The sequence below is a fragment of the Pleurodeles waltl genome, chromosome 6 (genome assembly GCF_031143425.1).
Source record: "Pleurodeles waltl isolate 20211129_DDA chromosome 6, aPleWal1.hap1.20221129, whole genome shotgun sequence".
In the NCBI taxonomy this organism is placed as follows: Eukaryota; Metazoa; Chordata; class Amphibia; order Caudata; family Salamandridae; genus Pleurodeles; species Pleurodeles waltl.
In genome coordinates, this window is record NC_090445.1 from 156,573,580 (window position 1) to 156,587,179 (window position 13,600).

The 13,600-nt window shown below is 42.2% G+C and overlaps 1 protein-coding gene across 3 annotated transcripts in view; it reads right to left on the reverse strand.

Moving 5' to 3' along the window:
• Positions 1 to 13,600, reverse strand: part of GHDC (GH3 domain containing) — a 146,907-nt gene that overhangs the window by 71,710 nt on the left and 61,597 nt on the right. For all 3 annotated transcript variants that reach the window (XM_069237687.1, XM_069237686.1, XM_069237685.1), the window contains 2 exons: positions 12,320 to 12,453; positions 2,250 to 2,338 (listed from right to left, as the gene is read on the reverse strand). In XM_069237687.1, the coding sequence (XP_069093788.1) occupies positions 2,250 to 2,338; positions 12,320 to 12,453 (223 nt within the window). The remainder of the gene's footprint in view (positions 1 to 2,249; positions 2,339 to 12,319; positions 12,454 to 13,600) is intronic.

Below are 13,600 nucleotides of genomic sequence, written 5' to 3' on the forward strand. Positions count from 1 at the left end.
TATTCTTTTTTTTTATATGGATATGGCCGTGGTGCTTTATCTGCACTAGCCATCAATGTTCAATCTGCAAGAGCTCTGGAAAATTCAGACCCGAGTCCATAATGTGTAAAAAAAATAAAATTAAAAAAAAAGTGTTATCATGACTTATTCAAGAAACTGGTAAAAAAAAAAAAAAACGGTGTCATTTCATTAGCTATTCTATTGGATTCAATAGTCAAATTGTCAGGCTGTTATTTTCCTTTTTCAGAAGGCAGCACTGGTGATGTCTCAGAGCCCCTTGGTGGAACAGAATGCAACAAAGGGACTAAAGAGATTGTTCCCCGTTGCCTCCATAGACATGAACTAATAAGGTTCTAGATACATAAATACTTATCAAAGGCACAGGTGGATTCTGTCCAAACATGATGAAGGAAGGGGGATCCTGTTCTGGAGCAGAAAGTCCTGAACAAGAAAAACTGAAATTGCCAGGAGAGAGCTAGAAAGTAGGTGAATCTGAATCCTGATTCAATGTGAAAGGCACTTATTTTTCTGCATATGTACCCTAACAAAACCATACAGTACTACATCAATACACCATTACATTAAGTTCAATTTTACCCATTAGAAGTAAATATTGCCACACATCAATTTTCAGTAAAGACAGATCATTTCATAAGCCTATTGCATCATCCGAAGATTTCCCCTCTGAAAGAGAACATAAGCCTCAGTGTGGCTACACATGTCATATTTTAAAAATCATCTAGGCACAAGATACAGAGAACCTGGCCGAATGGAGCCAAAAATAAATGTGTGAAAGGAAATACTCACTGTCTTGGTTATAGGTTGTAACGGAGACGGAGGTACAACTTTCCTAACTAGTTCTGCAGAAATTACAACAGATATGAAATGGTGCTGAGAGAAATCAATACAGATTCGGGTCTCTTATTTTTCTTTTTTTATGATACTTACTGCCAAAAGAAGAATTACTCAAAGCAGGCCACTGGTGTGAGTTCTGAGATAGAAACTTTGCTATCAATCCTAGAAAACTTGCAATCAATCCTAGAAACCTTGCCATCATGATATTTGCATGTGAAGCATATGCAGGTTTTGGGGAGTGTGTGGGGGTGAGGCAGGGGGGGGGTGCGGTGGAGGGAAATCGAGGCTTAGTCCAGAAATACCAGTTCCAGGTATTCCCCAGTGAACATGTACAGGTCTAATGACCCTGAAGGAGACCCGAGTTCAGCCTCAGTAGTGGGTTATTTGGTCAATGCCTTAAAGACTGCTGAAGTATTTGGATCTAGGGGGCTTGATCAAAGCGAGGATGCTTTTGCCAATGACTTCCATAGCAGAACCATGCAGCTCTGTAAAACGTAGTTTTTGGGACTGTTATGTTAACCTCCATATTGCTTCAAAGATTTAGCACTGACATTAAGGAATTCACACAAATATTAAAAACGAAAGAAGAAAGCATGAAAAATGGTCCCTAATTAATCTTGATAGTTTGGGTATACATATGTTCTATCCTGGTTTCGCAAAAATATATATATATAATCCAGAGATGTTTGAATAGGTGCTAGGGTGACTGAGGAAAGAGCCTGAGTAACTTCCAAAGGTGCAAGGATGTCCTGGTATATCACTGGAAAACATACTTTGCTTGGATGCACAGGTATCATGGCCAAGTACTTCACCATTATATTTGAGTATGTAGGATCTGTGAGAATTATAAACACTGCATCTTGCTACTTCTACTCTTCTTCAATACATACTGGAAACATCACCTAAACCATACCCAGACCATGGTCATGAAAATGTAAACCTCCAAGGACCTATGGACCATCAACACCCTAACTAGCACGAATTTGAAAGAACACTAAAACCAAAAAGACTTGAAAACTAAGACCAATTTCTGACAATGTCATCTGTTCTTTCATTATCATGAAATTTAAGAAAAGAATGTGCTCTGTTCAATAAATTCACTTTCTTGATTTCTGTAAATTAGTGTTTTTGAAGCTTCTTGCCTTCAGCAAGTATTCAGCTACCTATTTCTGTATATTTAATCCTCTTTTCACTTGGGATCACAAATCCTAGAAAGGTACTTATTTTCAAATTCTATTTCTCCAACCACCTATGCTAATAGGCAACAAGGTACCACTGAGGAACAATGAGTACAGAATACTGGAGGCCCAGCCCTGATGTAGGACACAACGGACATACTCTTTTACATTCTCCCAAGCCTTTCAACACATTCTCTTCCACATAGAGTGACTCACCTTGTAGCGCTGATCTTCAGACAAATTCCTGACTCCTTTTAGTTCCACAAATACATCATAGTGGGGGTCTGAACCTCCAGAAAAAGGACCTGGAAGAGAAATGTAAATGTACAATGGTTTGTTACACAGAGACATAGCTAGACGCTTGCCTCTGAAACAATGTTGGTGATGGAACAAATAAATCTTTCTTGCATTTTCTCTTTTTACTAAGGCAGATAGAAGCCTAAATCTATAAGACCTCAGTTTTAAGAGAACCCCGCGGCACTGTTTTTTTTAACCATCAATAAGGTGATGTCCTATCTAGATGGAATTCCAAAGATTTTTGTTGAAAAAATATTCTCATCCAAGGATCTGATCCAGAGCAATTATTGGGATGGTGGGGGGACAGAAATGCATCCTTAAATTTCCAATGATCAATTGTAGTAGATGGACACAATTTATCAAGGAATCTCCTGCACTACCTGGGAAACAATCACCACCAAAGAAACAGCTGACATCATGAGAACCATCCGCTACGAAGCACCAGCGGACTCCTGCCCCACCACATCTACAACCTGGGGACCTTCCCAACTACAAGTCCTCATACAAAACCTGAATAACTCCATCATCACCACCAACATTCCTGGATGCTTGGATTCACGCAAAGGCCAGCGCATTGCTAAAGAAACCTTCAGCAAACCCACTCAATTAGCAAACTACTGCCTGATCTCACTTCTACCATACCTAGCCAAGGTCATGGAAAAAACCATGAACAAGCAACGCGGTCACTACCTTAATACACATAAACTCCTGGACATCACGCAATCAGGCCTTTGGCCAACCACAGCAATGAGACGGCCCTGATCACAGCAAAAGACGAGGTTAGGGTGATCCTCGACTGTGGAGAAACAGCAGCCCTCATACTAATCAATGCCTTCAACACAGTCTCCCACTCTACCCTGATCAGAAGACTATACAAAACAGACAAAAGAACCTGCCCTTAAAATGGATCTGTTCTTTCCTCACAGGAAGAACATGACGATTTAGCCTGCCACCTTACACATCGGTAGCCAAGAGCCTCATCTGTGGAGTCCCCTAAAGATCCTCCCTTAATCCGACCTTATTCAAAATCTACATGACCCTGCTGATTGACCTCATTAGATCATACAGCATCAACATACTTTCTAACACAGATGGCACCCAACTGATACTCTCCCTCTCGGACAAGACCCCCACACCAAAAAACAACTTCTCTGGCTGCATGACCTCGGTAGCCACCTGGAAGAGATACAACTATCTCACACAGACCACAATGAAGTGGTGATCTTTGGAAGGAAAACGTCTGCCTGAAACTATACCGGGTGACCACTATCCCTTGGCCCCACATCCAACCCCACAACCCACGCCAGAAATTTAGGAATCATCCTCAACACAAAACTTGATATAACAGCGCAGGTGAACATAGTGGCCACTACTCCTCTACTTACTTCTACACCCTGAGGATGCTGTGAAAGATCTTCAAGTGGCAACCGGAGAATGCCAGTAAAATGGTCACACAGGCCCTGATCACCATCAAACTTAACTACAGCAACCCGCTCTACATAGGAATCTCCAAGAAGCTTCTGAACAGACTTCAAACCATGCAAAACGCCATAGCTAGATTCATCCTTGACCTACCTCGCCACACATCTATCACTTCACATCTAAGAGAGCTACACTGACTCCCCTTACACCAACACGCTCAGTTCAAAGTTCTCACACACACACAAAGCACTACACATCATTGGTCCGGCATACTTCAACATCCACATACACTTCCACTAAACTCCTAGGCACCTCCGTCAGCCAGTCTCTCACTAACACATGTACCCCTGATCCAAAAAAAACAGATCCGGATGCCACTCCTTCTCTTTCATCTCCCCCAGGGCATGGAACAACCTTCCCACTTGACAATAAAGCCTCTGCATTGTTTCTGATGTTCAGTAAGAAGCTGAAGACCTAGCTCTTCAAATAAACGTACCAGGGGGGCAGCCACCCACCCATGTGGGTGATTAGCGCACTATACACATAAACATATCATGTCATGCCTCAAGCATTTATCAGTGGTAGGCGACCTAGACAATTCATGTCTCATAGTTGTAAATGCACCTCGAGAAGGAAGGTGGCTCTAAAGTGACTCATATGGCAGCATGGCAAGAGCCAATTAGTTTATTTTTAAATTTCCAAGTGAGGTTTCATGGGGGAAGGTACTGGCAAGTTATTTTTACCGGTACGTTGCTAGCGCCATCAGTGGGAATCCTCTGATATACAAAATCAACAGCAGTCTGCTGCAGGCCGCTGATGTCAGCAATCTTACAGCTCTTGTGCAGGTTACCGAATAAAGTTTGGCAGCCAGCTAACTCGGTCCTTTCTTGTGCAACCAAACTCATATGAGCCTAACACATGATTTTAAAGTAAATACAACCTTCACTTTCAGCCGGTTGAAGGATCTTTGTTCCTCTTTCTGTGGTTATATTTTTGAAGCCCCAAGCTTATTCCCACTACAGCATTTTAGACCAACTACAATTTGGTCACTGAGTACGTGGAAATGCCAGCATACACACTCTTAGCATATCTGAGTTGAGAGACCACTATGGCTCCTGCTGCCAACTACCACCAATAAGGAGGGACACAGTGAAACACCTTCCTCAACCATAACTGGTGGAAAAATATTTTTGACAATATCCTTGACTAGGGTGCTTTTGACAGTTCTCCTGCTACAAGGACATCCAAATGTGTTACATTTTTGGATCCTCATATTAGAATAGGGGAGAGTGCCACTTACCTAGCATTCAGACTAAAGAACAAAGGGCCTGATTTAGAGTCTGGCGGAGGGATTACTCCGTCACAAAAAACATGACGGATATCCCATCTGCGTATTACGATTCCCATAGGCTACAATGGAATCGTAATGCGGCAGACAGGATATCCATCACGTCTGTGATGGAAAAATCCCCGCCACCAAACTCAAAATCAGGCCCATAATCTCTAAATTGGCTTCATCCAGGTCTTTATCAGATCTAAATAGCCTTGCAGAATATTATATTGAGACCTATTCCCAATGATTTCTATCAAGAATTGTGTGTAATCGGTGTAAGATTGAACACTGTAGATCTCAAGCATTAATTCACTCCAACATGGTCAAATGTAAACATGAAAGATTATAGAGGGAAGGGATGATTCCAGTGGGACTCAACAGTTGAATTTACTTGGACCCACATGGATGGATCCCAGCTTAAATGTGCAATTACGTTCAGCCAAAGAGTGTTAGTACAGTGATAGTTTGTACCCACTGATCCCTGCTGTGTTTGTCGGGTCAGAAAAACTTAATGATGCATAGTTTCAAAGACTGCAGTGATATCAAGGAGCATCAAAAGAGTGAGTTTGGAAGTGCTTTGGGTAGACTGAGATGTTACTTGAATTAAAGGCATATCAAAGGAATGCCAAGCCAATCTTTATGTCTCCATATTTGTTTTGCATCTCCACTTCCACCATGCCGCTCATCAGAACATCAGTTTTGCTGGGTAGGCCATGGAGACAGTTGTGAAATCCCAGACTTGGACCTACTCCCACTCCCCACTAAACTCAATGACTTGGATATATCCCTTCATGATACTGCTCTACCACCTTCCTTAAAATAGGAGATGCCTAAGATGAAATTCAGCCAGAGAGACTCCCATCTCCGTTAAGACAGCTGGAGAAATTATGAGATCACCTTCAATAAGAGAAATGAAGAAGAGCGTATTCTGGGATTTTAAAACATTATGTATCATGGCCACTGCTGCTAACAGGCAACTTCAGTGTTGAATGTGCATCTCAACACCTACTTGAATAGCATTGTGGAGTTAAAGAAGCGCCGCAATTGGCCTCAGTGTGGAGAAATGCCACTCAGGGAGGGAGTGGGGCACTGCGTTTGGTCTCCACCAGGCTGTAAAATACAGCTGGGTGGACAGTTTCCAAGTGCGCATGTCAGTTTGGCCGGCCTCAGACGGCCGGCCAAATTGACATGCACACTTAGAAGCACACCACCACTCCTATTCCACTTGCTGACGTGGAGGAGGCTGGCCCGCCCTACAAAAGTGGAAAAATAAAAGTGATAATAAAATACTTTTATTATCCCTTTATTTTTCTGCTTTCAGCAGCAGGGCGATGTTCCTTCAACATAGCGGAGGGGCTGCCCCTGCTAGCATTGCCAGGGAAGAAGTATGTGAATACAGGTTGGACCCAGAGTGTGAACCTTTCTCACATACTGAAATGATGAGACAGCTGACCTAAAAGGCTCTTTTTATTGTCAGGAACCACAAACGGAAGCTATGAAGGGACTGAAACAGACCTCCCTTCAGAAATGTCAGAAATTACTGAATCATTAATGAATAGAGAAGGGGGAACTCGTACGATAGCTCCCTAAGAAACCTCATAACAATTAGGGCCTTGAACAGAAAAGGTTGGTCTGGTAGACAAAGGGTGAAAAAGCCACAAGATAACCATTAACTGTGCCCAGAACACAACCCTACTGGGCTGACAAAAGAGCAAAGCCCAACACATTTAAAAGATGAACTTTCACAGAATGTATGTTCTACCTCGCGCACCATTAAACAAAATGATTCCACTGTCCAGCACAGACTGACGTTTTTGAAGGGCGGTATGCCAAAAGAATGGCAGTAAACAGAAGGAACTTAGATGGCTCCGCTCAATCTCCAGGCATAAAAGTTGAGGCTCTGGAGGTTGGAATGCAGGACCTGCCCTTCCGACTCTGAAAGGAGGTCTGCACTGGGCAGTAGAAGAAGCGTGATGTAGCATGTGCTGCTTTAAGATGCTCCACCCAGCTCTGATGAATTTGAGCGAAATTCTCTAATGGTGAAGCAGTTGGTTAAAGAAACTCTGCCAGGAGGTTGACCTTATTTTCCTCCATGAGTAGAGGCAGTTCTAGGACCTCTCAAGGCTCGCAGTAAAAGAAGCCACTTCTGCAAAGGATGGCCTCGAAGGGAACTTAAATTTTGACTCCAGACCAGTATCTAGGCCGCTTGTATGTCAGACAATCTAAATTGGTTATTTCTGTATACAATTTCTACAAAACTCACAAATATACAAATATAAAATTCAATGTGTTATTTACAAAATACATTTCCTATAGTCTCTTTAACCCCTTTGCTGCCAGGCCTTTTCCCCCTCCTGTGCCAAACCTTTTTTTGGCTATTTGGGGTAGTTCATGCTTAGGCCCTCATAACTATTCGTCCACATAAGCTACCCACGCCAAATTTGCATCCTTTGTTTCCAACATCCTAGGGATTCTAGAGGTACCCAGAGTTTGTGGGGTCCCCTGGAGGAGACCAAGAAATTAGCCAAAATACAGCTAAAAAAATTTAAAAAATGTTTTTGTTTTTTAAAAGGGAAAAAGGGCTGCAGAAGAAAGCATGTGGTTTTTTTCCCCCTGAAAATGGCATCAACAAAGGGTTTGTCGTACTAAAATCATCAGCTGTCAGGAACAGGCAGACTTGAATCAGAGTACCAAATTTTTCAACACAATTTTGGCATTTTACTAGGATGTACCCCATTTTTACTATTTTTAGTGCTTTCGGCCTCCTTCCAGTTAGTGACAGAAATGGGTATGAAACCAATGCTGGATTCCAGACAGTTTAACATTTCTGAAAAGTAGACAAAATTCTGAATTCAGCAAGGGGCCATTAGTGTAGATCCTTCAAAGTTTCCTATAGAAAGTAACAGGTAAAATAAACAAATATTGAAATTGAGGTGACAAAAAGAGCAATTTCTGTCCACGTTTTCTTCTATAACTTTTTCCATGTATGGCAGATTTTTTAAAGCAATATACCATTACGTCTGCTAGACTCTTCTTGTTGCAGGGATATATAGGGCATGTAGGTTCATCAAGAACCCTAGGCACCCCGAGCCAATAAATGAGTTGCACCTTGCAATGGGTTTTCATTGTATACCAGGTATACAGCAATTCATTTGGTGAAATATGAAGAGTGAAAAATATGTATCAAGGAAACTTTTGTATTTTCGAAATGGGCACAAGATAAGGTGTTGAGAAGCAGTGGTTATTTGCACATCTCTGAATTCCGGTGTCCCCATACTAGAATGTGAATTACAAGGCATTTCTCAAATAGACATCTTTTTTTAACACTGTCTTACATTTGGAAGGAAAAAAATGTAGAGAAAGACAAGGGGCAATAACACTTATTCTTCTATTCTGTGTTCTCCCACGTCTCCTGATAAAAATTGTACCTCATTTGTGTTGGTAGGCCTAGTGCCCGCGACAGGAAATGCAACATGGACACATCACATTTTTACATAGAAATCGGACGTGTTTTTTTGGAAAATGCCTAGCTGTGGATTTTGAACTCTAGCTCAGCCGGCACCTAGGGAAACCTACCAAACCTGGACATTTCTGAAAACTAGACACCTAGGGGAACCTGAAATGGGGTAACTTTTGGCGCTCTCACCCTGCTACCCAGAATCCTTAGCAAACCTCAAAATTTGGCAAAAAAAACAAAACCTTTCCCTCACATATCGGTGCTGCAAAGTTCTGGAATCTGAGAGGAGCCACAAACTTCCTCCTACTCAGCATACCCCCACATCTCCAGAAAAAAATAGTACCTCATTTGTGTGGGTAAGTCTAGTGCCCGAAGCTGGAAATGCCCCAAAACACTATGTGGAGACATCAAAATTATCAACAAGGGGGGCAGAAATGGCCAACAGTAATGTGCCCCCATGGGGAGCGACCCTTGCCCAAGGGGCTACCCCCCCGCCCCCCCAAACAAAACAAGCACACACACAAAAAAAAAAATCCCTGGTGGCTAAGTGGTTTCTGTCCCACTTGGGGGCAGATGAGCCTAATTGAAATAAACCGATCTGCCCCCAAGGGGAGCACAAATGGCCTAAAATAAATTTGCCCCACCCATTGGAGCGACCCTTACCTAAGGGTCTCTTCCCTTGTGTGAAATTGGTGCAAAAAAAAAAATCCCTGGAGTCTAGTGATTGATATCCTCGAGGGGTGCAGGCCTAACATAAATTTGCCCTCCAGGGGAGTGACCCTTGCCTAAGGAGTCGCTCCCCTTATGAAATTATAGAAAAAAATCACTGGTGTCTAGTGGTTTGGGTATAATAGAAATAGGCCAATCGAACCCCAAGGGGGGGCAGAAATGGCCTAAAATAAATTTGGCCCCCAGGGGAGCGACCCTGGCCCGAGGGGCCGCTCCCCTCATTCCCTTTCATTAAAAAAAATTCCTGGGTGTCAGGTAGGCATTCCTGCAGCACAATCGCTATTCGATCGTGCTGCTGGATTGCTCAGAGAGAAATTTAAAAAAGGAAAGGAAATGCCTTTCCTTTCCTTTTAATGCCTCCCTCACCTCCCCTGCCCCTGTACCGAGGAGAAACTAATCAGTTTCTTCTCAGATCGCACTGGAAACCATGCTTCCAGAGTGCTAGAGGCGACCTCTGATTAGGTCAGTATGCAGTCACGCGCTGATGTCATCAGATGTCACTGGGGGAGGTTCAGGCGTTCTCCTTCCATCCCTGCCTGGGAGTCCCCACCCCCCCCCAGCCGTGGCCAGGACGTAACACTTACGTCCTCAGCACCCAAGCAGTGCAGCAGAGGACGTAACCGGTACATCCTTGTCACCCAAGGGGTTAAAAGATAAAAACAAAGTGATCTTAATTGTTCAAACCATCATCAGTTATGATGCTGTAAAACACAACACTTCCTTAAAATCCATAGAAACCTGGCTAATGCAAAATGAATCACATCATTGGTTGCTGCTATATATAACCAAAAGGTTTCAAGGTAACACCTGAACCTCCCTAAAGCTGCATACAGGAATAATCAATATTTTTGCTCAAATGGGCATAGCCCTTACAAAAAAACAGAACATGGTCTTCCAGGCTGCTTGTATTTTGGGGACCAGTTAACCTGCTGCATCTGTGCTGGTGGGAGGCAGCAAGTCGGATGGCTACCCAGTGCCATCACCACCATGATCAATGATGTGCAGTATTTATACATGGCCCGAGTCTGTACCAAAAATATTATCCATGTGCTGAAAATATTCATCACCAGGCAAATCTCTGGACTGGGAATCCTCTCTGTAACTTTGATGAAAGGGAAGGGCTGGACTTTGAGTCAGACGTAGAGCATGAGGAATGCTGAGCCTAATGCTTGATGCACAACCACATCATAAAGAGGTCTGCCGCCCACTCTGTTAGTGCTTTCCGAGTGCATGAAGCCCCACTGGTTGCACAATGGCAAATCATGTTTAGGCTCCAAGCAGCGCCACAGACAGGCATTCTAAGATCCTGAAATGTTTTGTCCATGGCAGGAAGGACTGGTTTTGAAGCCCAATTTATTAGGTGGAGACAGCCTGACTAGGCCGGTAAAAGCTAGCTTTTTCGTATAAAATGTTCGACCTAGAGCTGCTCAGGATCCATGTCGAATGTCATAGAAAAAAGGAAACAGATGCCAGGATGCAGCATGCTGCTATAAGGGATGTCAAATCAGGGGTGGAACCCAACACCGATATAGAGCCATCTACTGATGCAGGAAAGCTAATACAATTGTTCCAGGTCCATTTTGGGGTATTGAAAAGATGAGACATCCTCAGGTAGAAGTATCCATCAGAACTGCTATTTCTTGGACCAGATGAGAAATGGTTGTTCTATAGATTTGAGTGGAATTCCTGACCAAGATCCCATTCTACATGCATAGGGAGAATCCAGTGACGTCCTGGGTAAGGAGGGAACTGTGTTGGGGGAATTCCAATGCCCATTCCCACTTAGAAATCTTTTTGTACGTGAATGACATGAAGAGTGTATCAAGTATCTGGCCAGGTCTGCAGGACACCTGGCCCTATAGGCTTCAAATGTTGAGTTCAGGTTTGGGTAAATCTTTATTCAACAGTGGTGACAATAGATTATCTTGGTTTTGAATGTACATAGGTACATGATAAATCTTGCCATGAAGCAAATGGTGACAAATACAGTATAAGCAAAGGGAGAGTAATTGTAGAGATATATTAGTAACCCCACCCTACAGTCAAAACTGTTAAACTTGTAAAATTGACAGGTTTGCTTGCTCACATCTAAAAAATAGTGTGACAATCGTTCTAAGCCATATCTTTAAAGAGTCTGTATACTTTCTGTTGATATTGTATTTTTAACAAAGCAAAAAGTCTTGATTGAACTGGGGTGGATGGGTAGAATCAACAAAGACCAGCAAGGCAAACGCAAACATTTTAACAAGGAGTCTCATTGCCATCGCAGATTAATACACAAAAAATAAATATAAATACAGACTATGTGTAGGTGACTGTCCCTCAATTAGATAATGAGAATATTATACAATCCATAAAGCCAGCTGTATACACTCCAGTAATGATTCAAAATGACCCCCAGGGCTAAACCACTCACTTCACTCTCCAGCATTTGAGATTCACTGTGTCTGAGCCATTCAGTTTCCATCATGAAGGCTCCCTTTCTGTCTGCAAGGCTCAAGTCTTGAGACTTAGGGCCTCATTTAGAGTTTGGCAGATGGGACTCAATCCTAGGGCCTCATCCTCTATATTATAAGCGCATATTTGCCTGTGGCACGTGTAATAAGGCAGGTGGGACATCCATCAAATTTTGAAATGGTAACCCATCAACTGAACCCTAAATATGGCCCTTACTTCCTGGACTATGTAAGAATCACTATACATGCTGGAATCGTCTACCTTCTCTATGGAGGGAAAACATTAACACCAAAGTCCAAAATAAAGTGGTTTATCCTATTTCCCAAAGAATGCAGATTGGTTTATTATCAGGTTTGTGCATGAGTGGAAGTTACACCTCATAGCTCAGTAGCTATCATCAAGCTACTGTATGCTAGAGCCCATCAAAGCTTAATTTTTTAAACCGAGATGGTTTGGATTGGATACAACAAGGTTTTAGTGAATCAGAGTTGTAGTGAGGGAGCAGCTGCACAAAATGTAGGTTGCAATATATCCCATGTTTCTTGCCATTTAGTGCAGCAGAAATATACGCAGGCAAGCTTTATTACTTACCAAGAATCCTGCTGTCCATGGAGCAGTAATCGACTAGTCCGGCACCTGGCCACAGAGTGATCGCACGTCTAAGTGAATGGTAAAAGGTATCCTCAGTGATCCCTTCACCACGAATGTTAAGCGTCTGGCTCTGCCTGGAAATAGAAGAAAGAGCATTAACCTTGAAGCACTGGCAAGAGATGTTCAGTTGTACAGCATCCATTTTACGACATTCACACTCCTCACTCTTTCTCCCTCATTTCTTATCTATTTTTCCTCAATCATTGTTCACTACCCCTCCTCCATCGTTCAGCACTTCGCCTCACTTCAAGAGTAATGTTTACAATGGACGAATGATTTCTTCCTAAAATAGACACCAATGTCATTTTATGTGATCCCATTTCTCATTCATATCCATCAAGTCTCATCCTTCATTTATCACTCATTAACTCTTGCCTTCAGTACTGATGAGTGAAGATGCTCATTCCACTAGTTGTGCCCAACGCAAACAAGCATTTCATTGTTTATAAGCAGAGAAGTGAAAAACAGACTTGTTTCCAATAAGCACATACATTCAGGAAGCAGGGATTTAAAAAAAATACTGTTCAATTAACAGATGGGATTTATGATACATATGAGAACCCTTTTAGCATACCCAGAGTCCTTTGCAATTTACTTATTTCCCTTTGAATAAACATGTACATACATTTATTTGGTATGTTACATCACACATATGCAGTATTATTGTTAAGTTACACTGTTGAGAAGACACTCCCAGCATCAGCTTGGTAGGTAAAAATATTAGGGTACCTTTGCTTATTCGTTGATTACACTCAGAAAATGTTAACTATTGACTCCTTTGGAAACAAAGCGAAGAAATGGGAGAGGGTAAAGTTATGCATTATACATACTTCAATTAAATTGAAGATTTTTTTCTCAGGATGTTGATTGAGGAGCTTTAGATCATTCGAAAGAATTTGAATCTGCTTTCTAATAGCATGTCAGGGAAATATCTGTACCAACCAAAAAACAAAAAAGGATCTTTTTCCACTGAGGCGTATGCAAATACATTTACATCACTGAATGTATGTTCATCCTGGGGAAGACCTCTTCTATCATCACTTTCAGTCATCACTAGGAATGGGAGAAATCAGAAAGAGGTGTGATAAATGATGAATGAGGGATATAAGCAGTGGTATGAGGAGCAAGGGGTGAGGATGCCCTAAAGATGAAAGGGAAATGTTTTTTTATGACACAATCATTTGTTGAATTTACTTATGACTCTTGAACTGAGGGCAACTT